The 24,964-nt window shown below is 36.1% G+C and overlaps 2 protein-coding genes across 5 annotated transcripts in view; one reads left to right on the forward strand and one right to left on the reverse strand.

Annotated features, from left to right (window-relative positions):
• Positions 1-18,458, forward strand: part of LOC106128525 (nucleolar protein 4) — a 109,433-nt gene extending 90,975 nt beyond the window's left edge. Inside the window, exons 5-15 of one of the 4 annotated variants that reach the window (XM_013326954.1) lie at positions 11,813-11,864; positions 12,126-12,200; positions 14,276-14,415; positions 14,880-15,053; positions 15,361-15,606; positions 16,124-16,270; positions 16,654-16,865; positions 17,041-17,121; positions 17,300-17,373; positions 17,679-17,765; positions 18,063-18,458. In XM_013326954.1, coding sequence (XP_013182408.1) covers positions 11,813-11,864; positions 12,126-12,200; positions 14,276-14,415; positions 14,880-15,053; positions 15,361-15,606; positions 16,124-16,270; positions 16,654-16,865; positions 17,041-17,121; positions 17,300-17,373; positions 17,679-17,765; positions 18,063-18,310 — 1,536 coding nt within the window. In that variant the 3' untranslated portion in view covers positions 18,311-18,458. The remainder of the gene's footprint in view (positions 1-11,812; positions 11,865-12,125; positions 12,201-14,275; positions 14,416-14,879; positions 15,054-15,360; positions 15,607-16,123; positions 16,271-16,653; positions 16,866-17,040; positions 17,122-17,299; positions 17,374-17,678; positions 17,766-18,062) is intronic. The other 3 variants (XM_013326964.1, XM_013326972.1, XM_013326980.1) reach the window with 3 other exon arrangements.
• Positions 18,459-21,354: 2,896 nt separating this feature from the next.
• LOC106124206 (uncharacterized) lies at positions 21,355-24,731 on the reverse strand. Its single transcript, XM_013320707.1, has 7 exons — positions 23,986-24,731; positions 23,754-23,904; positions 23,000-23,161; positions 22,764-22,857; positions 22,160-22,318; positions 22,025-22,095; positions 21,355-21,558 (listed from the first exon to the last, which is right to left on the reverse strand). Exons 1-7 carry the CDS (start codon positions 24,671-24,673, stop codon positions 21,375-21,377), a joined length of 1,509 nt encoding a protein of 502 aa, XP_013176161.1. The 5' UTR covers positions 24,674-24,731; the 3' UTR covers positions 21,355-21,374.
• Positions 24,732-24,964: the final 233 nt, after the last annotated feature.

Consider the following 24,964-nt stretch of genomic DNA (forward strand, 5'->3'; position numbering starts at 1 on the left):
TTGAGCAGGGTGAATGTATCTATTATTTTGAGGACTTTTGTTGTACCGATATAATTGATTACTTTTGATGTACCTATATATTTGCATATCTTGTCTGTGACGATCTATATGACGCTGACTGTACTGTAGCTGTCATAACATTTCTTTCTTTTATGCCATTTTCTTGACTCATTTAGAAGCGACGGTGGTTCAGGTGATAAAGTACTTGACTTATAATCTGCAGGTCCTGGGTTCGAATCCCGCCATGTACAATGTGTTTTCTATTTACATATGTACATTTTTCCGACGTCTGTTCGAAGGAAAATATCGTGATGCTGCACATATTTAAGAAGAGATTAAAAGATAAGTGATAAGTCAACCCGTACGGAGCAAGCGTAGTTGACTATGGCCTAGTCACTCCTAACTTGGGGTAGACTCCGAGCCTCTCAGCGAGCTGATGATGATGTGGGTTTTACAAATTTTCTGACAGTTTTAACCAGGACACCAGTACTTCACACCGGAAGATTTATTTGACTATAATTGCATTGTGATCTTCAACCAGCGAATTGGATAGTAAATAAAAGTCCCCTGCTGTAAATTCATGTAATAAAGAAGTGCACAAGTTCATGAACTAGAAATTAGACTTCATATCAAGGATGCTTATACTAATTTCACACGAGGGTAAAACAACAAGGCATTGGAGTACTTGAACTAACACTATCAAAATACTGTTCTGTTCAGAATATGCGCTCATATAATAGTACTACAGTTCTGCATAACTACCCTCGTGTGAAACTCTGCGTACAGTGTACCCAATGATAGTCGCAATACAACAAAATGCATCCCCCAGTGCTGCGTGATTGATTTACTCGCCTGCCCCCTCATTACGAGCGGGCGGAGGGTCGCAGGGGGTGCGGCACAGGGCAGGGGGTGCGTTTCGATTGCACGTAATGACTGCACCGGGACTCGAACGGGTAGCCCCCTATTGAAAAGATTCAGTAAAGTAGTTCACGTACGGTGAACGATTCCATGGAAATAAATCGACTATAGTTTATTTTGCATCTAAACTATTATAAAAAAAGTGATTGCTTGACTGACAAGATAATGTTTTCCTCAGATATAGATGTATATAAAAGATTTGACGGTTTTTTATGGAATACTAGCGCTAAAAAAAAGCTTAAAAGTAGCCTATGTGTTCTACCAGACTATGTTCTACATCTATGTCAAATTTCATCGAGATCCGTTCAGCCGTTCTGGAGATACCTTCTAACAAAGACGCATCTATTTAAACACTCGTATTTATGATGTTTTCAATCGATTTAGATTTAGCAAATGTCGGGTGGAGAGTATTGGTTGGTTGATGCTATCACGATATCTAATTCGTAATTCAACATTTTAGACGTATTAAGATGAGATTTTTATATAATTTCTTAATTTAAAAACATTAAAATGTACTAATAACAGATTACCATTAAATATTAATAAATCTTTATATATAATTCTTCTGTGAGTGTGTATGTCACTGAACTTCTCTCAAACGACTAGACCGATTTTGATGAAATTTTTTGTGTGTGTTCAAGGGGATCTGGGAATGGTTTAGATTCACAATTTTCATCAAATATTAACTACATATTAATACATTCAAATTAAAGACGTGTAGACAGGACAACGTCTGTCGGGTCCGCTAGTGTAAGTATAAAAAAGTTTTCATAAACAATGTAAACGTATGATTTTTACAAGCAAAGCTAAGCTTTGGATTAATATGCAATCGGTTCAAAAGTTAGTAGTAAGGCGTCGCACGCTATTGCCCCTCTTAGGGTTGCCAACAAACAGATTTAATTAAAAAATTCGAATGTTTTCATGCAAGTAAACCCGAAGGCGAGCTAATAAACTAAAGCACGCTTAGTCATAGAAAGCAATTTGTGCGTAATAGATTTTTTTTAATTAGTAAATATTTAGATCCTTTGACTTGAGAGATACAGCCCTGATAATTCGAAACATGCACCAAACCACTGCTGACTCTATCATCGAGTTTCCATGTCATCACATCCGTACAAAAATAATATTGCTATCTTTGTTATCTTCAATAAGTATAAAAGAGATGACAATATGTGTATGAACAAGATTTACGACAGTGGAAACCCACAGTAGATCTCTTTGTAATCTATGAGATGTACCAGGATATTATAAGCTTGGTGTGGTCAACCCTATCGCAGCGACGTCCATTATTCAAGGCGCACTCCGGCACCGCGTTGCGACGCATTCCTCGCATTTCTCGCTCGCGTGTCCGCTCTCTGCGCTACTAAACTGCGCACTTATGTAGTTAAAAAATAACGTAAAATTGGTAAAAATCCCAAAAATATTGGTGGAAAGTAAGTGACGTTAATAGGATTATTATTTTAGAAATTTAGACAAAGACTTTTGATTTCTTTCTTATATGAATTTTTACTTTATTATGGTGGTGAAAATGACGTCGATAGTCACCTTAGAAGCCTTATAATATGATGTACTGACAAAAGAGACACACTAATTTCATTTTCCGCTCCCAATTTATATCTGTCACTTCTGTTGCCCTGGTCGGTGTGGGTAAAAATATTGTTTTTACTTATCCCCGTTGGGGGCGACAGGGGGTAAGTTTCGGAGGCGTGGGGGTAATTACTTGGGGCCTACAGGGGAATTACAATACCTTTTCGTAGGTGACGTTGATTTTTTTTTTCTTAATCCACAATTCAGGGGTTGGGGTGTAATTTAGTGTTACGCCAAGAAACATTTTTAAAGGTTTCGTTACCTTAATTGCATACTAATTTAAGTTGTGTGAATATGAATATCCTTAAGAGTTGTTTAATCCTTAACAACTCCAAGAAACAAAAAAAAGATTCTCCAAATTGTCTGCATTTTAATTAGTCTACCGTGACGATATTTTTTTCTAAGTGTGACGATAATAAGAACCCAAGTTTCGGGTTCTATATTTATTTATCACGAGTAATTTAATATTATAAGTAACTAGGACTTACCAAAACTTAAATAACTTGAATATCTAGACGTACCGGATTAGTCAATCTGACAGACCATTTTCCCCGAACCTACCCGATCTCTAGAGACAACGGTTACAAAATTGGTAGAGTGAACGAAAATGTTTTTTCTAGAAATGTCTTTACAGACCATAGTGTGCTTTCTCGTAATATACTTTTTTTCTAGGGTAAATAAAAAAACTTTAGGGAAAAAATCGTGCCACAAATTATTTGGAGTACAGTCAGAGCAATTCGTGGTGTTCCAATTTCTGAAATATTGTCTTGTTACTTATAACGAGATAAATTCAGTCCCAGTTTTACAAAATAACCAATTAGGTAGCAGTAAGTTGCACAAACGACGACATAATACCACTGACCGATCTTTAATCGTAAAGACACATTTAAAAACTGCTTCTTATTAGCTTACGAAACTTTTAAAGGACGGTCGCTTTAAGGTGCATTACCGCCAGAAATTGATCTGGGCAGACAGCTATGTCCGCGGGAGGGCAGTCCTCAGTTTTAACTCGTTCCGGATGCGGGATTGTTCCCTGCGGCGGCCACTTCTACTCACAAAGTCTACGTGTATGTTTAGTAAGGAAATTGACAAATGTTTTATCCTGTCTATCTATGCTTGCCTGGTATAATACAGTAACATAAGCGACTGTTGAAAACTAATAATGACGTCACAAATGTCTACGTCATGACTTAGGTATTTAAGTCGTAGATTCCCCATGTAATAGCAGAAGTTTTCAGGTTAGCAATTATATACCAGTTCACAGAAAGCGGAGTCAGTTTAACCGACATCTTTCATTTCTCACGAATATTGTCGACTCGGAATATTCGACGTTACAAAGTTCCCGTGGGAATATGTCTCAACTATTTTGTCTAGTCTACGAGTGTAATATTACAAAATGTGTGATTAGTTAAAAAAGTTGTGTTAAAACACTAGGTTTCGCACTCCATTCCGTCTGCGCGGAATTAAAAAAAAATCATAATTAGTAACAGACTGAGTTCTATATGTATGCCAAATTTCATCGAGATCCGTTCAGCTGTTCTGGAGATATTTTCAAACAAACATCCATCCATCTAAACATTAGCATATATAATATTAGTAATTAACTTATTTGCATATCCTTGATACCCTGAGAGAGAGAGAGGCAAAAATTATCGCTGCTTTTTTCAAAGAGTGAGAGTAAGATGACAATATGTTTTTATTTAAGTTTTTGTAATGGAAACTCACGTTTTTTATATAACATACAATCTGTACCGAAGTATATGAAAATCCGAACATATAGCTCTAAATAATTCTCTACATACAGACACACACGCAAACCATATATAACGGAATGGAGGAGTAATTCAAGCGGATTTATAAATCTACCAGGGGAACATGAGCGGAGCGTCGCACGCACCGCGTATCCATATTTAAGGGAGAGCCTGTTTATAGCATCGTAACTATAACGCGAGGGCTAGTTTTATCGCATTAACGTAAGTATATACCTAGTTATGTTCTCCTGGTTTATGTTAAGAGCTTGCGTGTAACCGGGTCAAGTTAATTATGTCGAATTTAAATTAGAAAAAAACATGACGTCACTTTAGCGACTGACAACTGACAGTCGTCTGACAAACTTAATTTTGTTTGCTTTTTTTCTTAGCCATTCTTAAAAGCAATTTATTTCATAAAGTTTCAAAAGCATACATGCAAAGCTCTATTGAAAACGTGCGTAAAACCTGACAATATAAAAGTAATAATGAACACTGGCTAGTTACAACATTTATCACTTTATGAAAAAAAAAGTACCAGGTAATAAACTGTTAAATTAGTCTGCGATAGCAAAGCGTATTACCGCGTGGCTTGATTTTTAATCTGTAATAAAAAAAAACTTCGCTGCGTGATCGTCCGTCCGCTTTCCCGCGCAAATATTTGACAGGTACGTCGTTTGAGCGCGTAAATACGTGCTTCCGAGCGCCGCTTTTCCTTAGGGCGGATACATACGACGCGCTTTATAGTAAACAGTAGAATGAACATTTAGAGAATTAAATTCGCTTCCCATATAGAAATATAGTAGAGTATACTGAATGGTCGACACGACTCGTCTATTCGGTCAGTAGAGATATAGCAACTTGGCAGTGACTTCTTACGACGATCTTGACAAACAGGTTGAGAGCTACTGGTTTTTGACGACTAAAGAATACTATGTCGTCGACTAAAGAGTGCTAACTTCTAGGACACTATATTTTGTATTTTATCGTATAATCTCTCTTCTCTCAAAGTATGTACTCACTTCCTAACCTGACTACCCAAGTTTATCATAGACAACTAACGTGTTAATTCGCTCTTGTAGTTCACTGTATTCGTAAATTGGTAGCAAATTTAATTCCTTGACTGTGTACCATATTGATGTATATTAAGATCAGTTCTCGGATGGTGCTGTAGCATTTTAGTATACCGTATGTACCCTTAAGCTTGCGTACGCGAGTTTATCACACTTCAAAGCGTTCGCCGGGTAGACGCCACCGCCGCCGTCGCTAACCGCGTCTCCCCGAGCCTGCTCTAACTAGGAAGCTTTGTGGAAATTCGCGATGCCTTTCGACGCAGACACGACCCCGCTACGGTTTTTCGAGGTCGCCCTCCTCTCCCTGTTGTAAGGGACCGTATTCACTTTACTTACCAATATTTTTTAGAAAATATTTCAAGTGCGTTGAGTTTTATAATTAATATGATTTGTTACTGGTATGATAGAAAGAAGATACGTAATAATTTAGAATAATTTAACGACTGCATTTATACTAATATTATTAAACGGAAGAGTTTGTTTGTTTAAACGCGCTAATCTCAGGTATTACTGGTCCGATTTGAAAAAATCTTTTTGTGTTGGATAGTCCATTTATAAAGAAAGGCTTTAGGCTATATAACATTACGCTGCAACCAATAGTTTTTTTTTTAATTTCGCGCGGACGGTGTTGCGGGCGACAGTTAGTTTTTTACAATTGTAGTAAAGGCAATATCAACATGTATCCTTTACTTTCAAATAAGAGTATATTCAAAAACAGTTCATTCAAATACAATCGAACTTGGTTAAACGAGAGTTTAGGACCGCATTATTTTTCTCACTTAAAGAGATTTTTGCCCAACCCAAGTTTCTCGCTATTACTATGAAGGTAGTCCGTCGCAATCTGTCAATGACTCTTGTTTGTCCAGATTCAACTATAGTGATTTATTGATTTTTTTTTTAATTTGTAAAAACAGTTTTATGTTGATTTACATTTTTAAGCCAAGTTCAAAAAGAAGGATTTTATCAATTCGTCTGTATTTTTTTTAAATTAATATTGGACACAAGTGAAAGGACACTTATTTTTGCACAAATCAAGTGAATTCTGTTACATCAAGTGTGTACGTCACTTAACAAATGCCTACACGTAGCCGCGCCTGGCTGATGCTTAGTGCGCCCTCTGCCGCCCCCAACCTACCAGCAACTTACAATTATTTATTAATTTCGTACACCATCTTCCTGAAATACGTGATGGTGATAATATACATATTGAATTAATCGTAATATGTAAAATCCAAATTGTAAACTATCTTAATGTGGGTTTCTTAGAAATAAATCTCTGTTTAAAATAGGTACTTTTGATTTGCCAAAAGATAATGACAGGGATGATGATTTTTTTACAGAGATTTTTATCTCAGAAACCAACAATTACTTGCATTATTTTAAAGTTTATTTGAGTTTATATTGGTTACACTTACGACATTGGGTGTTATAGAAATCAATTGAGGTTTAGTTAAACATTATTAATGACTGGAGGAAGTGTAGACTGTACCACAGTGAATAATGAAATGTTATAAAACGATTGTGATGCATTTTTCACGATGCCTAAGCATTATCTGCGTGAAATGACACAATCATCGGATCCTCTTTGATTATCTGTGTGGCGTTTTTTACTTAATACCGTGTAATTGTCTTCGGGTCGCAGGCCGCAGCTCGCTGCCGATGACGGCCGCGTCCGGCTGAATCAATGCCATTATATACACAAGTCATCGCTTATGTACTGTATGTAGGGAGTACATAGGCTTACTGTACACGTACATGTATAGGTAGATAATCTCGTCATAGCTCGCACCCGTTATGGTATTACTGTGTGGGAGTGGGGAGGCTCGCAGGCGGGGGGCGCGCGGCGGGCGCGCGGGGGGTGCGGCAGGGGGCCGATGTCCGCTTTAAAAATACCGGCCCCAGCGCAAACTGCGGACCCGGCAACGTTAAAGGAAGCCCGTTTATTTTGAAAGACCGCGAAGACTACTGCCGAGATGCGGATCTAAAAATAGGCAAAAATAAAACGAGCCCCGTTCGAGCTATTAGCGGGGAGAGCTCGTGAAAAATGTTTTTTGGCTCGCAACAGACCGGCGAGTGTTTTAAGGATCGCTAGCGCATGGATCTCGCAATTTTTAATGCCTCGGGATCCGCTCACTTTTGTAACTTTTTGCTAACCGTACACTTCGCTAGTCTCGGTACCGAATTCAAAAGAAAACCTACAAATTTATATACATCTAAAATCAATTAATCACGGCCGCTGATGAATGTAGTACAATTATTTAATTTGAATTTTGTATTATTATTTAAGGAATTGATAATAACTCATAGTTGTTATTAATTAGTAGGCACGCTCTGTTCGTGAATGTGCGAGCGCTAGCCAGGATAAGGATGTGCCGCGGCGGACCTCATTATCGATGAATACATCAATAAATGACATCGCGTATTGTCCTTTGACGTACGCAGCGTTCCAAAATTTAAATGTATTTTGTTCGTATTTTCATAATTGGGCGCGGGGGGTGCTGGTGTGTGGGTGTGTATGGGGGGGCGCCGCGAGCGTCATCGCCCCCTCACGGGTATTTAATGATTATACGCTGACTGCCACCTGATTGCCGCACTGGCGGACTATCGGTGATAGTTGAGTATCGATATGAACTAATCACTTGAATTTTATTCATACCATTCAAATATAATACATATATCACGTTTAATAATACTACGATGTACAAAATTAATAGAAAATAATTGTAGTAAAAGGCTTATTAAATTTAACTTATCTTTCTTTTGGGATTTAGAATGTTTTACTTGTTGTTCTGTATTTTTTTAGAACGATTGAGTAAGTTTTTATATGGAATTAAAAAATAGACTTTTACTATCACTATATACTACTAAATGTACATATATTTCTCTTTATAAAATAATTTTCCTTACTAGATTTTTACTTTTGAAATGATGACATAGAAGAAATGTAAATGGACAATAAAATCATATAAGAAAAACAACACAAAAGCGAATTGTGAAGATTATCGATAAGTGTAAGGAGTATCGATAAGTGTTCTCGTACATCACTATGTGACAGCGTGATGGTGCCGCGGGGAGGCGAGCACTACACGGGCACGCAGGGGCCGGGGGCACCGCGAGGGGCCCGCACATAGCCTGTATATACCACGCGAGGTACATAAGCGATGGCTTGTCGAAAATTTTGCAGTTATTTTGTGACGAAAACTAGGTTATTCCACAATTTATACAGTCCATCGACAGAGGGCGCTCCGCCCGGATCATGCATTGTGAATGATCAGCGGATGCGGAAATTATACGTATGATTTTTTTTCTTCATAAATATAAAGGTCGTGTTAGTCTTACAGCCAGCACAATTCGACGTATGAAGGAAGAGATCTTTTGGAAATTATTTAATGCGCCCGCCCACGACTCCGTTCGCGCAGAAGTAAATAAAACATAAGTAGCCTATGTGCTCTTCCAGATTATGTTCTATATGTATACCAAATTTCATCAAGATCTGATCAAACGTTCTGGAGATAACTTCAAACAAACATCCATCTAACCATTCGCATTTATAATGTTAGTAAGATTCCTTGGTCATCACAATCACAAAGATTTTGAGACTCGTATGATTGCCTGTTTATCCTCTTTATTATAAGAGTCGTAGGGGTAACTTATTTACACTGCAAGGATTTCTTCGATAACAAGGGTAGCATCCCCCATGTTAGCGACAATTTCAATATCGAAGGGTCTGCGAGATGTTACGATTAACAATATTACCAATACGTCAAAATACTATTACCAAATATAAACTATAGATATTAAAAAAATGCATGTCAAATTGGATCTACGGAAAACGTAGAGATACAATAAAATAAGTGATAGAGTGGACATGGAAAAGAACTCGTATAAATACTTTAAATAATCTTACTAATATTATAAATGCAAATGTATAGATGGATGTTTGTTTGAAGTTATCTTTAGAACGGCTGCATAGATCGCTGAAATTTGGCATAGATGTAGAACGGAATCTGCAAGAACACATAGTCTACTATTTTTTTTAATTCCGTGCAGACGGAGTCGCAACAGCTACAATAGTAACATAAAATTGGTTGAATATTTTCATAAATTTTGTTTGATAACAATTTTTTATCATAATTTAATTTTAAAATGATTAATTCAATTTAAACATCAAAGCCTTAGAGGGGTTTCTCTTCAATTATTAAGCCTTGAGAAAGCAAAGTGTGTAATTTGAAGGATGATCGATATTGCTCACAGTTAATAATCGATTTTTATTCGATACTACATGACTAGAAATTACACTGTTATAGGAAAAAAAGTTCTGTGTATTCGTAATAAGCAGTCGCCAGTGACTTTCGTTTAGTAACATCAGTGTTCTTTCTAGCTATGTTCTACATCTGTGACCTCTAACAATCCATATGTCCATGCATTCGCATTACTAAATCCAATTTGGGTGTTAATAATTTTTTTTTTAATTTTCGAAACGATTCCATAGCGAATTTCAAAAATGTACAAAATACAGTCACGTGATTGTCGCGCGGCAGTTCTTCTTCAGGTCAATCATTCATCACTTTGCCATGTCTTAATTACATCTCTTACGAAAATATGATAACTCTTTTCTTCGGATTATCGGAATTCAAAAGCGAATGTGGTGTATAACAAGTTTTAAATTGAACCAAAGTCAAACTATAATTCGGTAAAATGCCTTTATTGCCGACATCTAAATGTCACCTATCCATACATTGTGATCTACTAATTAGCATTACAAAATCATCCTGTATGTATGTGTGTTGTGTAAACGCACTGCTGCGTCTTATCTGTCATTGAGGTGTAATTAATTACGGGGTAAATTGCAATCGGCCAACATACGCTACCAGGCGTACATAGCCGGGAAGGGTCAACGGATATTTAGTGTCCGCATAGCAGATGCGGTCCTTGGCCACCGCCCTAAGACGGTCGATATCAAGCCCGTGTCACCCCACACCTAACACCTATCTATGTGCACCTGGTAGATAGACACTTGCAAAGTACACGTAATCGACTTGCCTCGGACATGTTAAGCGTTCGGTAAACGAAAAACTTTTTTTTTTATACAATTACGTTTGTCAAATTATTTAATAGTGTGCGGCTTTATTTATTATATTTGACGAATATCTTCAATTTGCTAAAGAGATTCTTCCAGAAGAAACATAATTGTTCCTTTTCCAAATATGTTGTCAAACCTAACCAATCATCTCAAACTGTGTGGTTTTCTTGTGTTCTTCTGAAATCCTGGTATTCAGATCTCCTGGAAGGTACAGATATGCTCAAACTCTACGTGTAATTTTGTTTCAACTGTACCTACAGCGAAGTTCATAAAGACCTAATTTTTTGGCTTACTTTGTAAGAACATAAAAATTCGAGTAACTAAAAAATTCTGCTAAATTATCAAAAAATTAAACAAACAGTATTGCGAAAACAGTGTTCTAAAAAAACATTAATGTAAGCAATGTCGATCTTTGCAATCGCTTTAAATTTGTTGCGAAATGGTTTCACTAACAACATAACTCACGGCTATACCCTAAAGATGTAGGCAGAGATATGACGCGATCCTGTCCCACCTCTCGTCTCTTTTACATTCCTAATTCTAGGCATTTATTTCGGGTTTTTTTAACGGCTCAAATTTTACTAAATATATAAATGCGAATGTTTAGATGGATGTTTGAAGGTATCTCCGGAACAGCTCAACGGATCTTGGAAAGATTTTGTTCAGATGTAGAATAGTCAGGAAGCAATTCATTAAGTGTATTTAAATTCCGCGCGGACGTAGTCGCAGGCGACAGCTAGCTATAGAGTCAAGTATTTGATAAAAAAAAGCACGAAATACGCCAGTGGAGCTGGCTAGCTGGTTCGCCAGTGGCGCTGGCTTTCTGGTTCGCCAGTCGCTTGTTTGTAGAGTAATTAGTTCTCAATTTTATTTTATAAATACCAGGGGATCATATACGTGTATGGTGTATGTATATTGGTATGTCCATTTGAAGCATTATCGATTGGATCCCGCGAACCCGTGCGATGACCCCAAACTGCCGCCGCCGGCCGTTTCGCTAATTTATTAATTATTTATTATTTACAATTTATGGTACCCTGGTCATAAAGCTCATAACCAGAGATGAAAAAATATCACTTTGTATAACTTAATACTGGGATAATTTTAAGCTATTAACTTAACAACCGTCAAGTGACGAAGCGTGTGCACCTTCCACGCGTCGTATACTAGTTGCCAAAGTTAACGAGGTTTCCGAATCCAAATGTTTAGATGGATGGTTTATTAGAAGGTATCCTTAACTGCTTGATGGATTTTAATGAAATTTGGTATAGATGTAGAACATAGTCTAAAAGAACACATAGGCTATTTATTCGGCTTTTTTTTTCAACTAGTGTAACATAAAAATCTCTTGTGTTCGAGTCACGAAAATGACAAGTAACTTTAGTTGTTTTCTTTTGTTTCAGGACAATTTAACTCCGGAGCCAACTGATATGACAGACGATGACAATTTCTCTGGTCAGTATACAGCAAATAATAATTAAATTAATAAAAATATCACTCGTAACAAGCTTGTGTCGGTACTTGCATCAAATCAAATTGGTAATTTTATGTGATGAAAAAAGAAATAAAAAAAAATATAAAAAAAAAACATCAATGAAATTGGCTTTCGAAGTATTAAATTTGGATTTACTTTAATAATGTTTTTCAAAATTTTTTGGTAAAATTAAAAAAAAATAGTTTTTTTTTAAATTGATTGGCGAATTTGAATTGGTGCAGGTGTCGCCCTCGCGAAAGACGCCGAGAAGTTGAAAATGATGTTGCTGGCATGGAATTATCACAGCCAAAGCCAAGGTAAATTATATGTTTTATGTCAAAACTGATATAAAAACGGCTAAACACTCACGTATATACGTCCGGTGGCGGCACCGACTAGTTTCAAGCCCATCGGGGGTCCTTCATCAGGATGAGTGGTAGTGGTATTATTTCGCGGATGCGGCCCGTCGCTCACTGAGTGAGCCGTGAGTGTTTAGCCGTGTTTATATATCAGTTTAGTTTAAATTCTCACGAAAGTTTGAATAATTTAATGTTTTATATCGTACGAAAAAGTAATCCCTATTAGCTCTCTAACTCTTTTCGACGTATGAGTCGCTTTGTGTGTCAGTTTTATTCGTTTTAAATGGTTACTTAAAGAGTCTGTTAGTGTACAAATACTACAACTACACTAAGGAACTCCCTTAGCAGCTATTGAAAGACTCCGAGTGCGGCAAATGGCGATAATATTACTAACTACACTACATAAATAATTTGAAGTTTTGATGTTTGTAACAAATAAACTCAAAACTTAACGGGTTTAAAAAAATCTTTCACAATTAAAATGTTACTTTTTCCGTGAGATAGATATATAAAATAAATCTTTTATATAAAATTCTCGTGTCACAATGTTAGTTACCATAATCCTCTGAAACAACTTGACAGTAGGTCTGAGAATCAGGTACTACTAGTCTTTAAACACGCGGACGGAGTCGCGGGCGACAGTTATATATAAAATTGTTATACGCGGACGTGTTGCTAGTTCATGATAAATACTAAATGTCAAGTAAGTTTTTTTTAATGTCCTCCATTAGAGTTATGTTTTTGAAATTGTTCCTTCATATGTCAGTAAAAAACCGTAAGCATATTTCGATCTCTTATATGGAAAGCTTCATAGTCGAAACAACGAGCTATAAATATTTTTTAATTGAATAAAAGTAATTATATAAGCGCAGGTCTATGACAAACATTATTTTTTCATAATTTTTTATCAAAATATTCCTAATTTGAACCCTTTGAATGTAACTTTTTATCTCACATAACGAAATACCTTTAAAATGTGCATTTCTAGACCCAAGTAAGTGCTGACTTTAAAACCTGCATAATTTTACTACGGTACCGTTAGTTGGGCTATTTTTACAAACTCAGCGAAGCCATATCTAGGTACCAGGGGCGCAGGCGTTATAGGCGGCCACCTCAAATTATTTATAGGCGAGGGGCTCATTCGGCTTGACATTTAGAAGGCAGATGCACCGGTCCCCTGCGAATGCCTTGTACACCCTCATTAATTTCTGCCGCCTTGGTAACTGACTATGAATACTAAATATTCAAGTCTCGAAAATTATGGATTGTCAAGACAGGGTAGGCAGGCTGGCTACCTTTAAAATTGAAAACGGGTTTTTTGCTAACGGTTACAAGTTTCTTCCCTTTTTTATCTTATGTTCCTTGAAATGTTTAAATTGCGATGTACAGCGAAAATGTAAATAGCCTAAAGGGCAAAAAGTACTATATTTTTAACGTCAGTAGGGTTCGTTTCGAGAATAGTGTGGAGTTAAGAAAATTCTGTTGATCCTGTATTAAAAACGTAACAGAATACCGTGGAATAAATCTGATGCTTTGTTAAAATCAAAATTTTGTTAAAAATTACATTCCAGTTCGATTCTAAGCTATTTTTTTAAAGAAATTATCTAGGATATTTCAATGCCAGCAACATATTTTAATTTTCTAGGCGCTTTTAGGTAGAAATGCTCGCTTTTATTTACTTTGGTTTTTATCGTCTTTTTTCTTTGACATTCCATTTATTTTGCAAATAGCATTTTTACTATCATGTATTCCTAGTCCGATGTTAAGTGACCAACTGTGGATGATTACAGTTGTTTAACCCATGAAGGGTATTAATACCACCACATTTATGTTCGCCTAGTCTCTTCAATGTTTAACAGGGAAACTTATGTCCGCCTGGTAATTCGCATACCCATACAGTGAACTAAGGGAATTTATGCGCGCCTAGTACTTACAGGCTGGAACGATGACATAAGACTTTTATCATGTTCGCCTGGTACTTTTAAATTACACGATGACGTGGTTTGTTCATTTGGTTGGTATATTCTTTGCAGGTCGTAACGGTGACATGTCAGAGAGTGGGACGGACAGCATGGCAGACCTTTGGGCCTCATACCACAGCGCCCTAGGGCTAGGGTCTAAGCCGCCCAAGCCGCCAACGCCCTTGGCTACAGGCCACTCGGTGAGTTTTAAGGTTGAGAACGTTTCAAATATTATTGTTTTAACCAATAATTTTTAATTATCTATTAAAAATAGGGTAAAAGCCCCAATATTTGACCGGTACACCTCTGAGGTCTTTGAATCGGAATAATTCAAAATTTATCATAGTCTACCGAATGTTGCAATTTTATACAAATTTCTCATTAATTTAAAGAGTTAAAAAAATATGTTTTTAAAAGAAAATAATATGATATTCACATCGTATGTTTTTAAAACACACTTTAGGAACTTGAATTGAATTCGGCCACTAATAAATTTATATATGTGTAGTTTTTAGTTAATAGAAATGCTTTAAATGTAATCGTAACGAAAATTAAGAGAGATTTAACTTTAAAATACCTATTTGTCCCTTCCTCTTTGTCCCTTGTTCTCGTGTTTTACCCGTCAAGTGATTCGTTGGGTACATTTAACTAATCCATTTACGGATTTTATGGATAGAGTCCAATCCACGTTGGTTCCGCGACGCCGGGGTTGGAGACGAGTGCGACCCATGATGAGACGTCCTCATCAGACAGGACTAAGGATGATGACGACGGTGGAGCCTCAGACGACGACAGTGATGATCGCGTCGACCCACATCATCACGACCCAGAACGACTTAAGGCTTTTAATGTAATTTTTTTGATTTTTTACTGACAATTTTTTTTTAAAAAAGGATGAGCAGAATTCTATTTTTTTTGCATTATTATTTTCTTCTTTAATCATAATGGACTTTTGAAATGCATATTTCTATCAGCACCATTTTTTTAACCGAATTTCAACGATTAATACAACTAATTTCAATATAAAGAAATACTTAATATTTAATTGATATTTGTCAATAAAAACTCTTATTTTTTTATTAATTATGTTATTTTTTATGAATTCACCTATTACTCATAGCTCTCAACTTCTCAATCCTACCAACAAATCTTTCCAGATGTTCGTCCGTTTGTTCGTTGACGAGAATCTAGACAGAATAGTACCTATATCTAAGCAGCCTAAGGAAAAGATCCAGGCCATCATAGACTCGTGCACACGACAGTTCCCGGAGTTCGCAGAAAGAGCGAGGAAGAGGATCAGGACGTACTTGAAGAGTTGCAGAAGGAACAAGAAGGTCAGGGGAGACGTGCCTACCAGTGGGAATGGAGGCAGCACGCCCTCTACCAGCGCGTGGGATACCGCGGTGAGGGTCCGAAATTACATTTGCATATCTTTAGTAGTAGCAAGTTTTAAACTTCGTCAATTCTAAAAGTTCCTAAAGTGTGTTATGTATAGTTTATGAATTTATACGCGACATTCGAATGATATTTGGTATTAAATATTTGTTCTATTGATGAATAAAGCGCATCATTCGGTAGACGATTTTTTAAAGACTAGGTTTGAAAATTATAATTATTCGATTCGTCTTGAGAGACAGATAGACGGACAAGAAAGTGATCCTATAAGGGTTCCGTTTTTTCCCTTCAAGGTACGGAACCTTAAAAAGAAACTCTGATGTCAACTTCTTACGATCTTAAAAGAGTTGGCTTTATACTGAAAATTTATGAAATTTCTTACATTGTTTTTCGCTGATAAACTCAAAACTACTTGACCGATTTTAAAAATTCTTTCTCCATCAGAAAGCCTTACTTTCTAAGAATAGCATACGCTATTTACTTTATGTCTAACTATGTATAAATTATTAATATACAATGTTTTAGGTGCGACCGACGCCGGCGCATCTGACGTCGGTTCAGGCGGAGCACATTCTTGCGCAGGCGTGCGAGAATGAGAGCCTGAATGCTAAACGTATGCGTCTCGGTCTCGACCCTGTCAGCCAGCCCATGCCCACGCTGCCAACACCCATGGTAACACACTATCTTACTAATATTATAAATACGAATGTTTAGATGGTTGGATGTTAGAAGGTATCTCCAAAACAGCTCAACTGATCTCGCTTAAATTTGGCATAGATGTAGGACATAGGCTTCTAATTATTTTTTTAATTCCGTGCTGATGGAGTCATGGGCGATTAGTACATAATATACTTAATATTTAACATATAAGACCAATCCGAAAAATATGAAAGTATATATTTGAGTATATTAATTTTAAATAGCGACTAAAATTGTTCGTGTCTACTTAAACGATTACTCTAACCGTTAAAATGTCTTCCGTTTCCGACTTCTCTGACTACTTCTTCAAGATTACACGAAATTAGCTAAATATAATAAATTGCTTTTTATTCCAGTCGATTGATACAACAGCGACATCAGCAGTGGCGTCGTCTTTCCTCAGCCTGTACTCCGGCACTACCACCAGCAGTGCGGGGGGTGCGGGGGGCAAGGACACGCGCCCCGCGACACTAGCGCCGCTGCCGCCCAGCCCTGCGGACGCCGCGCTCAACAATAACACGCTCAAGATTGATAACGCCAATGGGAATACTGGCAGTAAGACTGCTAGGTTAGTGCCTTTAAATATTTAAAAAAAAATTGTTTTTTGATTTCAAAACTAGATGGCGCTGTTTTTAATTTTAATAAATTATAATAATTATTTTTAATTAACTTAAATGGCTTGTAGGTTATTTTTTTAAATAGCGTTTTAAAAGCAGTTGTTTAGTTTTATTTTTATTTTGCAGCCCCGCGTCGTCTCCAGCGCCGCTGTTCAGACCGTCTTTCCCAAGCACGTTCGGCACACCGCAGACATTCGGACGACAAAAGTTAGTTTTAGTGTAAACTTTTCCTAATGTTTCTTCTCTAAAATACAAGAACAAGAAATCGATGAAAACTAGTATAAATAGAAATTGATTATATACATGATTTCACATTAAATTTTTTAATTTTCCTGACTTCGACTATACAGGATGTTCTGAGCTTAATAAATATTTATTATTCCAGTTCAAACACAAGCAACGCTTCAGCACTGTCAAGCAGCGCCTTGTTGTCCACTCTGTCTACATTGCCACCAACAGGTAATTATACAAATGTTGCCAGAATGTATTTTTAACAAATTAGATAACAAACTAAACTAATAAAATTTTAGTTGTGAAAACAAATTCAGATATTGAAAATTGCTTGTCTATGAGTATATAGTGTTTCCACTGCCGAAACATGTCTACTAAAAACATTTATCTCCGTCCAAAAAGATGAGAGGGATGAACAATGTGTTTCTGTTTCTGCAGTGGAAACAAAATACATGTGTTTTTTGACATAAATCATATATATATTGGTTATCGAGTACCAGGATAGCATAAGTAACAGAGAGGTGTGTGCGCAGGCGTAGGTATGAACGCGGCGATGGCGGCCTATCAGAGCGCGCTGCTGTCTGCCATGGCGGCGCACACGCATTCCTTCCCGCTCGCCGGTGAGTGCTTAGGTTGGCTTAAATTTTTATTACAAAACCAATTTTGCAGTTTTTTCGCTCCTTCCTTTTGATAAACTTAAATACAGATAAAGTTATGATGAATACACATCAAAAATAAACACGATAAGAAAATAAAACGAATTTTTAACGAATTATAAAAAAAATCTGAACTTAATAGAGAAAAATCTTGTAAGAAAAACAGATTAAAGGCAACAAAATCGATATATTTAACGATTTAAGGAGCAGTGTTTATAAGAAAAGTTTGTTAATTGATAAAAATTGTTAATTTAATTTCAGCTCCAACAGATCTATCAGTGAAGAGTACGCCATCAACATCTCTGCACTCATCAGTGGGCGGTGCTAGCGTGTCAGGAGGTGGGGCCGGTCTGTCGGGGGGCGGGGCGAGCAAGCCACTCCTGTCACACAAGCTGTCAGGAGCAGAAACAGGAGCAGTACGGCAGCTGATCACAGGCTACCGCGAGTCTGCTGCTTTCCTGCTGCGTTCTGCTGACGAGTTGGAAGCTCTGCTGCTCAACCAACCATAGGATACGGCGAATCTACTCGGTTTTAAATTTGGATACTTTTAAAATGTTATGTAACAGTGATAGACGTTTATGCATTCCTGGTACGTGAGAGGAATTGAATTTATGTTGTCCTGGTTGGGTTTTCTTATTAAAACTGTCCTAAGAAGGTCAAATCTAGATAAAAAAAATCTAGATAAATTTATTAAAATTGAGAATTCATTTAGAATCTAGAAATCCTTAAGGATTAATTAATTAACTACAAAGAAACGAATATAGCACAAACTTACCAAATGTTTTTCTGTCCAGAATCATTGATTTATGTTTTGTGTGCATGTTTTTAAACAGTGGAAATCCGCGATTAAACATGTTTAGAAAATAATTTACACCCACCAATTGAGTACAAATAAATCGAACTCATTTTAATTTATATTTCCGTTTCACTCTTACTTATAAAAAGTGCTATACTTGTCTCTTTCTATCACTGTTATATGCATCCAAATTTGATTAAAAAAATACATTTCTAGAGAAAATTATATTTTGATATTGAAGTCAAATACATTTAAAAAAAACACGGCGTTAAAAATATGTTTCGTAATTGACTTCAATTGAAATACAAAATGGCGGATTATAATTTTCATTACAAAAATAATTTCTATTTTAAACAAACGCAAATATTACGAACTCGTTTAATAGTTACTAAGCAGCCATCTTAATGGCTATTTAACGATTTTAAGTGCTGTATTAAGAAATATTAAATGAGAAATCGTTAAAGACACAAAGTCTTGTTACTAGGGAATTAGAAAATGGCGACATTTTATATAACTGCTTGCCTAGTTGGCCGATGTCTGCAATATTAAATAATTCACTTTTTTAAATCACTAGAACATAATATTACGAGTTTTAATAAAAAAAAAGATCCTTAATATTTCGGCAATTAAATGCCTGACTACATACGTGTTGCTATTACGGTGAATTTATTGTCGTAACACTTGTATAGCCATCTCTTTCATTCTCTTTGAATTGAACAGTGATAGCATACAAGTGTGACGTCATCAAGTCCACGGTTAACTCGTTAAAAGAGTACAAAATTATTTTTGTGTATATTTAGATGTAAGAAAAAAAATCAGGGAGATTGTAGTGTTAGGTTATAAAAAATCTATTGATTTCTTGCCCGGTGAGGTTTAGCGGCCATTTTGAATTCGAAGGCGACCGAATGTAGCGACATCTGTTGGCATAGAATTAAAAGATACGGTGAAGTAGATGTAAGGAGCACGAATTTATTTGTTGATTTGTATTATAGTGCTGTAGTTCTATTTATATGCATCTAATATATGTTTGGTTTATTTCTTATCTGTAAAATTACAATTGGCTCCATCCATAATTTTCAAATCTTTTCACACTGGCAACATTAATCATTTTTAATCAATTTTAATAAAAATACAGATTATATAAGTAAATCGATTTTAATGTTGTCATTCGATTATTTTCCGCTTTGCTCAATACTTATTTGTTACCATAGTCTATGGCCAAGTACTTTAGGTAAGTTATGCAATTGTGCTTGAAGTGTACAAAGATTCTACATATTTGTTGTAAAAAAACCTTTTGATCAGTCAAATATTTCCATTTTTGGCCTAAATTTTTATTAATACAAAACGATACCTCTTATTGTTATTCCCTCAGTTGTTGAATACTTCAATAATTTAAGTCAATGTACAAAGTTCGGCCAGTTTTCAACTAATTTTTAATATAATAGTACTTTTCGTTTGTAAGTTTTTAAATAATCGAATTAATATTTCAAGTTTAATAAAACGCTTATTTCGTTGCTTCTCGTTTTCCCGCTCCCATTTTGACAGTTGTCAAAATTAAAATCATTTCTGAACGTCGCTGTCACAATTTTGAGGTTAGTTTTGACAGCTGTCACTTGTGGCGAGACCGCAATTGTAATAAGAATAGTTAATAAACATTTGCCAGTTTTCTCAATAGTATAATAGCTTTCAAGCCAGTTTATTAATAAAAAAAAAGAAATTGTAAATTCACTTTTGAATACAAAAATTGCCAAAGAATTGAATTGATTTAAATCGATGATAAAATGTGAAATTACTGATACTGTTTAGTGTTTGTACAATTTTGTTTGTTTTTGTGTATGTATTAAGTTTTTAATTTTAAGTTTCTATAGTTTTTTTTATAAATCCATTCCAATATTTGCTAAAATTAAACATCGGGTGCGTTTAAGGTAATGTATGTAAATGGATGAAATTGTAAAAAGTATGTTTAGATTATAAAAAAAAAGTTAATTAGAGATACGCGAAAGTTGATGTTGGAATAAAGAAAAATGTAAACACTAAGAATGGAAAACGTTGAGAGTGAATTTGTTAGAATTTAAAAATATATAATTATTAGAGATGTATAAATGGTTTACTATTATTATTAGTTCGAGAGAAATACAAAAAAAAAATGTGGAGATAAAATTACAAAATGGCGATTGTTACTATTAACGATATGAGAATTTAGTTATAATTTTGCAATTTCAAAATGTGAGTTTTACAATTTTGAAAAAGAAAAAATATTAAATATGCTCATATACAAACATTGTTTTATTACTTTCACCCGAATATAGAAGATTCATTTTATAAATATTTACATAAAAAATGTCAATGGTATAGAAGTTCAATTTAATTAATACTATGAAGTATGTCAATAGGATGGACATTGATTTGATGTAAAATGACAAAGTCAAATTTAAATTACCTAACCTCTGAAAACACTATCACAAACTCATTGAACACAAATATATTTGCATCTTCAATGACACTGAAATTTGCCAACAGATGATAAATGACAATAAATAGATAATAAATATCATTCTCAGCTATTAAAATATGTAAATATAATGTGACATTTATATTTAACTTGACTATAAAAGTAACACACCTGTTTTTAAACTCCTATTTATTTTTCAAAGGAAATAAAACAGATAGTCAATATTTTTATACAATAATTGCAATATTCTTAGTTAAATTCTATAATCTTAAAACAAAATTAATATAGAACTAGAGACGAACTTTAATATGTATTTCCTGGTTATTTACCCTGCTTTAGTCATTGACATGTTGACCATGAGTTCTTTTATCCAGGTATCCGCGATCCTGTCCGGGTACGGGTAATTCCGGTCATCGGACATGAGCTGACGAGTCGTGTTTTCTAAGAAGTTCATTATTGGTGTCGATGCTACGTACGTGAACATAGCTGGGAAACGTTCCGTACCGCATCTGAAAGAATAGAATCATTCGACTGATTGACTCATGTGATGAATGTTGGCTACAAAGGGAACACTGAAGTTCCGTGAAGGAGGATTTGTGTAAGAAAGTAAATTTAGATATGGCAGCTGATACTAATGAAGTATACAAAAGTCTGGCTTTTTTTTCCAGAAAGGAATGCTTTATGCATACTCCGGGGGGGACGCGGTAGTTATGTGGGATTCTCCACCATATCGGAGGCATACCCTCAAACCTCTCTGTTCCTCCAACGCATCGGGACGGGACCACGGGCACGCTTTCGCTCTCGTCCGCGGCCCAATATAAGAGTTTGTCTACCTTAAATAGGGAAAAGTCCTAGATGAAATGATCGGTGCCTTGCCCAATTGAACATTAGATTTAAAATGGTGATGATTCATAATTCATAAGAAAGATCTGCTTTTAGAAGAGCGAGAGACAAAGTTTGATATTTTTAACTTACAATTTACGTAAGCCCCACGACGCCAGACCCCAGAGAACTCCGTCACTAACCGCTGGGGCGCCTGTATCACGCTGACAAATAAAATAGATTTAAAATACTTGCAATTGTGTTATACAAAAAATAAATACAACATACAGTGCAAGGCGATCGTCGTCCTATCTGCGACATGCAGAAGAAGTTCCTTGTAACGAAAACACCGAATCTCTGCGTGATGTTCTGACATTTGCCGAAGTCCATTATCTTTGCGTTGTACGCCTGCAGCGTCAAACCCGTGTTCTGGTACACGCCGTCGCGCTGAACAAGGAAGACTTAATCAAAAAACAAAAGAAAAGCGCTCTGAGTGAGATTTCTGCGGCGTCCTGTTCTTTACCATGCCTTTGGGAAGGGCTTCTCAGGGTTATTAGAGACTGTTTAATACGCAGACCCTTGTCCCTTTCTGTCTGGTGCCCTGAGCGCTCGCCTAACAGTGCCCCACCCTAACTGTGGTCCTGTTTTGACTAGTGATGTCTTCCTCTTTAACATTATTCAGAAATGTTAAATTAATAGAATGTTGCATTTCAAGAAACATGCGTCACTGATTTATTAATAGCAAATCGTATAGTTTATTATATAATATGCCTAGGCAAATTATAAATATTCGGCATTACAAACGATCAGTAGCGTTTTATCGCTGAGACATGCATGCGAAAAAATCCTCGTATCCAAGTAAGTCGAGCAACAAAATTCTTTGTCATTTCACCTTGTCGCTACCCCAGCTGGTGACCCAGGCGTCATTGAAGGCGGGCATCATGGAGCGATTTGGTAAATCAACCGAATGGAGAGAATGAGAGAATCTGTAAGAAAACTTTGTATAACATGAAAATAGAATATCCCAATCATTCATAAACTTTCTATGATCTTCTTTCGTTTTAGTTACGAATGGTCACACTCACCCATACGATCTTGGTCTACCTTTGTGGCTATTCGCAGTATTACCTTAGGTTCCTGTCAAGCAGCAGCAGAGCCACATCGTAGTCGGGGTTATGCCGGATGCTCCAGCCGGGATGTCGCATCAACTCCTGGATACGGGCCACTTGACCTCCGCGGTCAGAGTACTTTGACCCCGCCCGGATCTTCATATGACTCACTTGTACTGATCTACAATCAACAAAGTTAATTACTCTTTATATATCTTGGACAAATGCCTAAGTTCTGCTGCCATTTGATTCACGTCTTGTTCCCATGACATCGGCCCTTACCGTCCTTTCCCTACAAGTTTTAGAAATTATTAGTTAGAATCACTTGGCGCGAATGACGTGCTTTCGTTACAAAGTCCAGTGTCAGAATGAATAGTGAGGGGACATAAACATCGACATTTTAGTAAGGCTAGTGTTGAGTCAATACACTGTCTCATTTTCGGATTTTATTCCTAAGACAAGAAAAGGGTAGAAAGGAAAGAGCAACACACTCATCAGAGTGTAGGCAGAATTACTTCCATTTGAAGGCTATCTTTTGTCTGATCGTGGTATTGTTGTTGTTCAAAAGTCGATCGATCAGTTTAGCATCATTACTGTTAACTAAGCGTCATCCTAACTATTCTGAGACAGAATTAGGCTTACATAAACCATTAAAATAAACCTAGAGCAAACTGGATATAAATTATCATGTCTTGGGCAACATCTGGTTTAATCCTTTGATGCTATTCAAAGGACCTTACATAACTATTGCTTTTTTTATAAGTCTAACTCACTTCCAAACGCAGTTAGCAGTGGTTATGACAAGACGCGGGTTTAGCAGCGCCCCGGAACACCAGTGTTCATCTCCCTTCTGTATGGAAACCATGTATGGATACTGCTCGATCGTCGAGTCTTTGCCCGCCAGCAGACGTCGGCTTGCATTTACTGATAAACAGGGAATCAAATAAATAAAACTTCGTACTTATTAATAAAGAAATTTATTTAAACTTTTAGATCAAAATTTACCTCTTTGATTTCTTTCTGATCGACGATTATTTTCTTTTCTGTTCTTTCTAGATCGTGATTTGCTTAAATGGTTTCTTTTATTTTTTCTTACTTTATGGTCGTGTCTCTTCGTACTTTTCTGAACCTTGTGGGACTTCGATGCACTTTTAAGGTTCACTTTTTCTTTTTTGTTTTCTCGTATCTTAGGTGTTCTACTAGTAACTGAAATGCTTCTTACTTTTGCTAATCTGTTTTTTTGATTAATTTTATTAATCCTACTAATATTAGGGACGTATTTATCTTCACGATTTCTGTGACGACGTGATTTTAATTTTGTTTCGTTAAGAGCTGATCTTTTGAATCTGGAATAGTTTAGTAATCTTTGATGTGGTACTTTCCTGATTATCCTGTTTGGTCCGAAAAGAGTTTCTATAGGGAAATAAGTTACTTTATGGCTTTTCGTCGGGATCGCTGGGAATACAGTGTATGTCTCTGGTGCTCCATATTTCTTCGTTATTAGTGCGTTGTCATCTGGTAGAGCTCTTATGAACTTTTGGGCGTTTAAAATTTGTATGTTACGATGAAATGGTATTATTTTCTGTACTGGAAATGCTCTTGCCATATTTTTAATATATTCATCGTTAGCTTGACTGTTTGTCTGTTTGTAGCACAATAGAACGACGAACAATATCCTCATTGCAATGTACATCTGTACAATTGTTTGCAAAATTGTTATTTGAGTTTTATTGCTCGTGTTATAGTTTTTATTTAGAGTTGATTTAATTTAAAATTGTTACGTCTATAGAAATTGTAATAAAATTTATTTCAATATGGCAAATAATACTGCAAAGATTTAGAATGTTTTCGATATTTCTACACAATATATAAAATACATAACATATCGTCGAGAGCGTCGATGGTTCAGGGTTAAGCACTTTACTTGCAATCTGCAGGTCCTGGGTTTGAATCCCGCCATGTACCAACGAGTTTTTCTATTTCT

Source organism: Papilio xuthus, unplaced genomic scaffold, assembly GCF_000836235.2.
Source record: "Papilio xuthus unplaced genomic scaffold, Pxut_1.1 DF829758.1, whole genome shotgun sequence".
Taxonomy (NCBI): Eukaryota; Metazoa; Arthropoda; class Insecta; order Lepidoptera; family Papilionidae; genus Papilio; species Papilio xuthus.

Coding starts and splice junctions, on each gene's coding strand:
- LOC106124206 (XM_013320707.1), bottom strand. CDS start 24,673: ATGTACATTGCAATGAGGATATTGTTCGTCGTTCTATTGTGCTACAAA. Junction 23,162..23,753: donor ACTGCTAACTGCGTTTGGAA/GTGAGTTAGACT, acceptor TGTTGATTGTAG/ATCAGTACAAGTGAGTCATA. Junction 22,096..22,159: donor GACGACGATCGCCTTGCACT/GTATGTTGTATT, acceptor TTTATTTGTCAG/CGTGATACAGGCGCCCCAGC.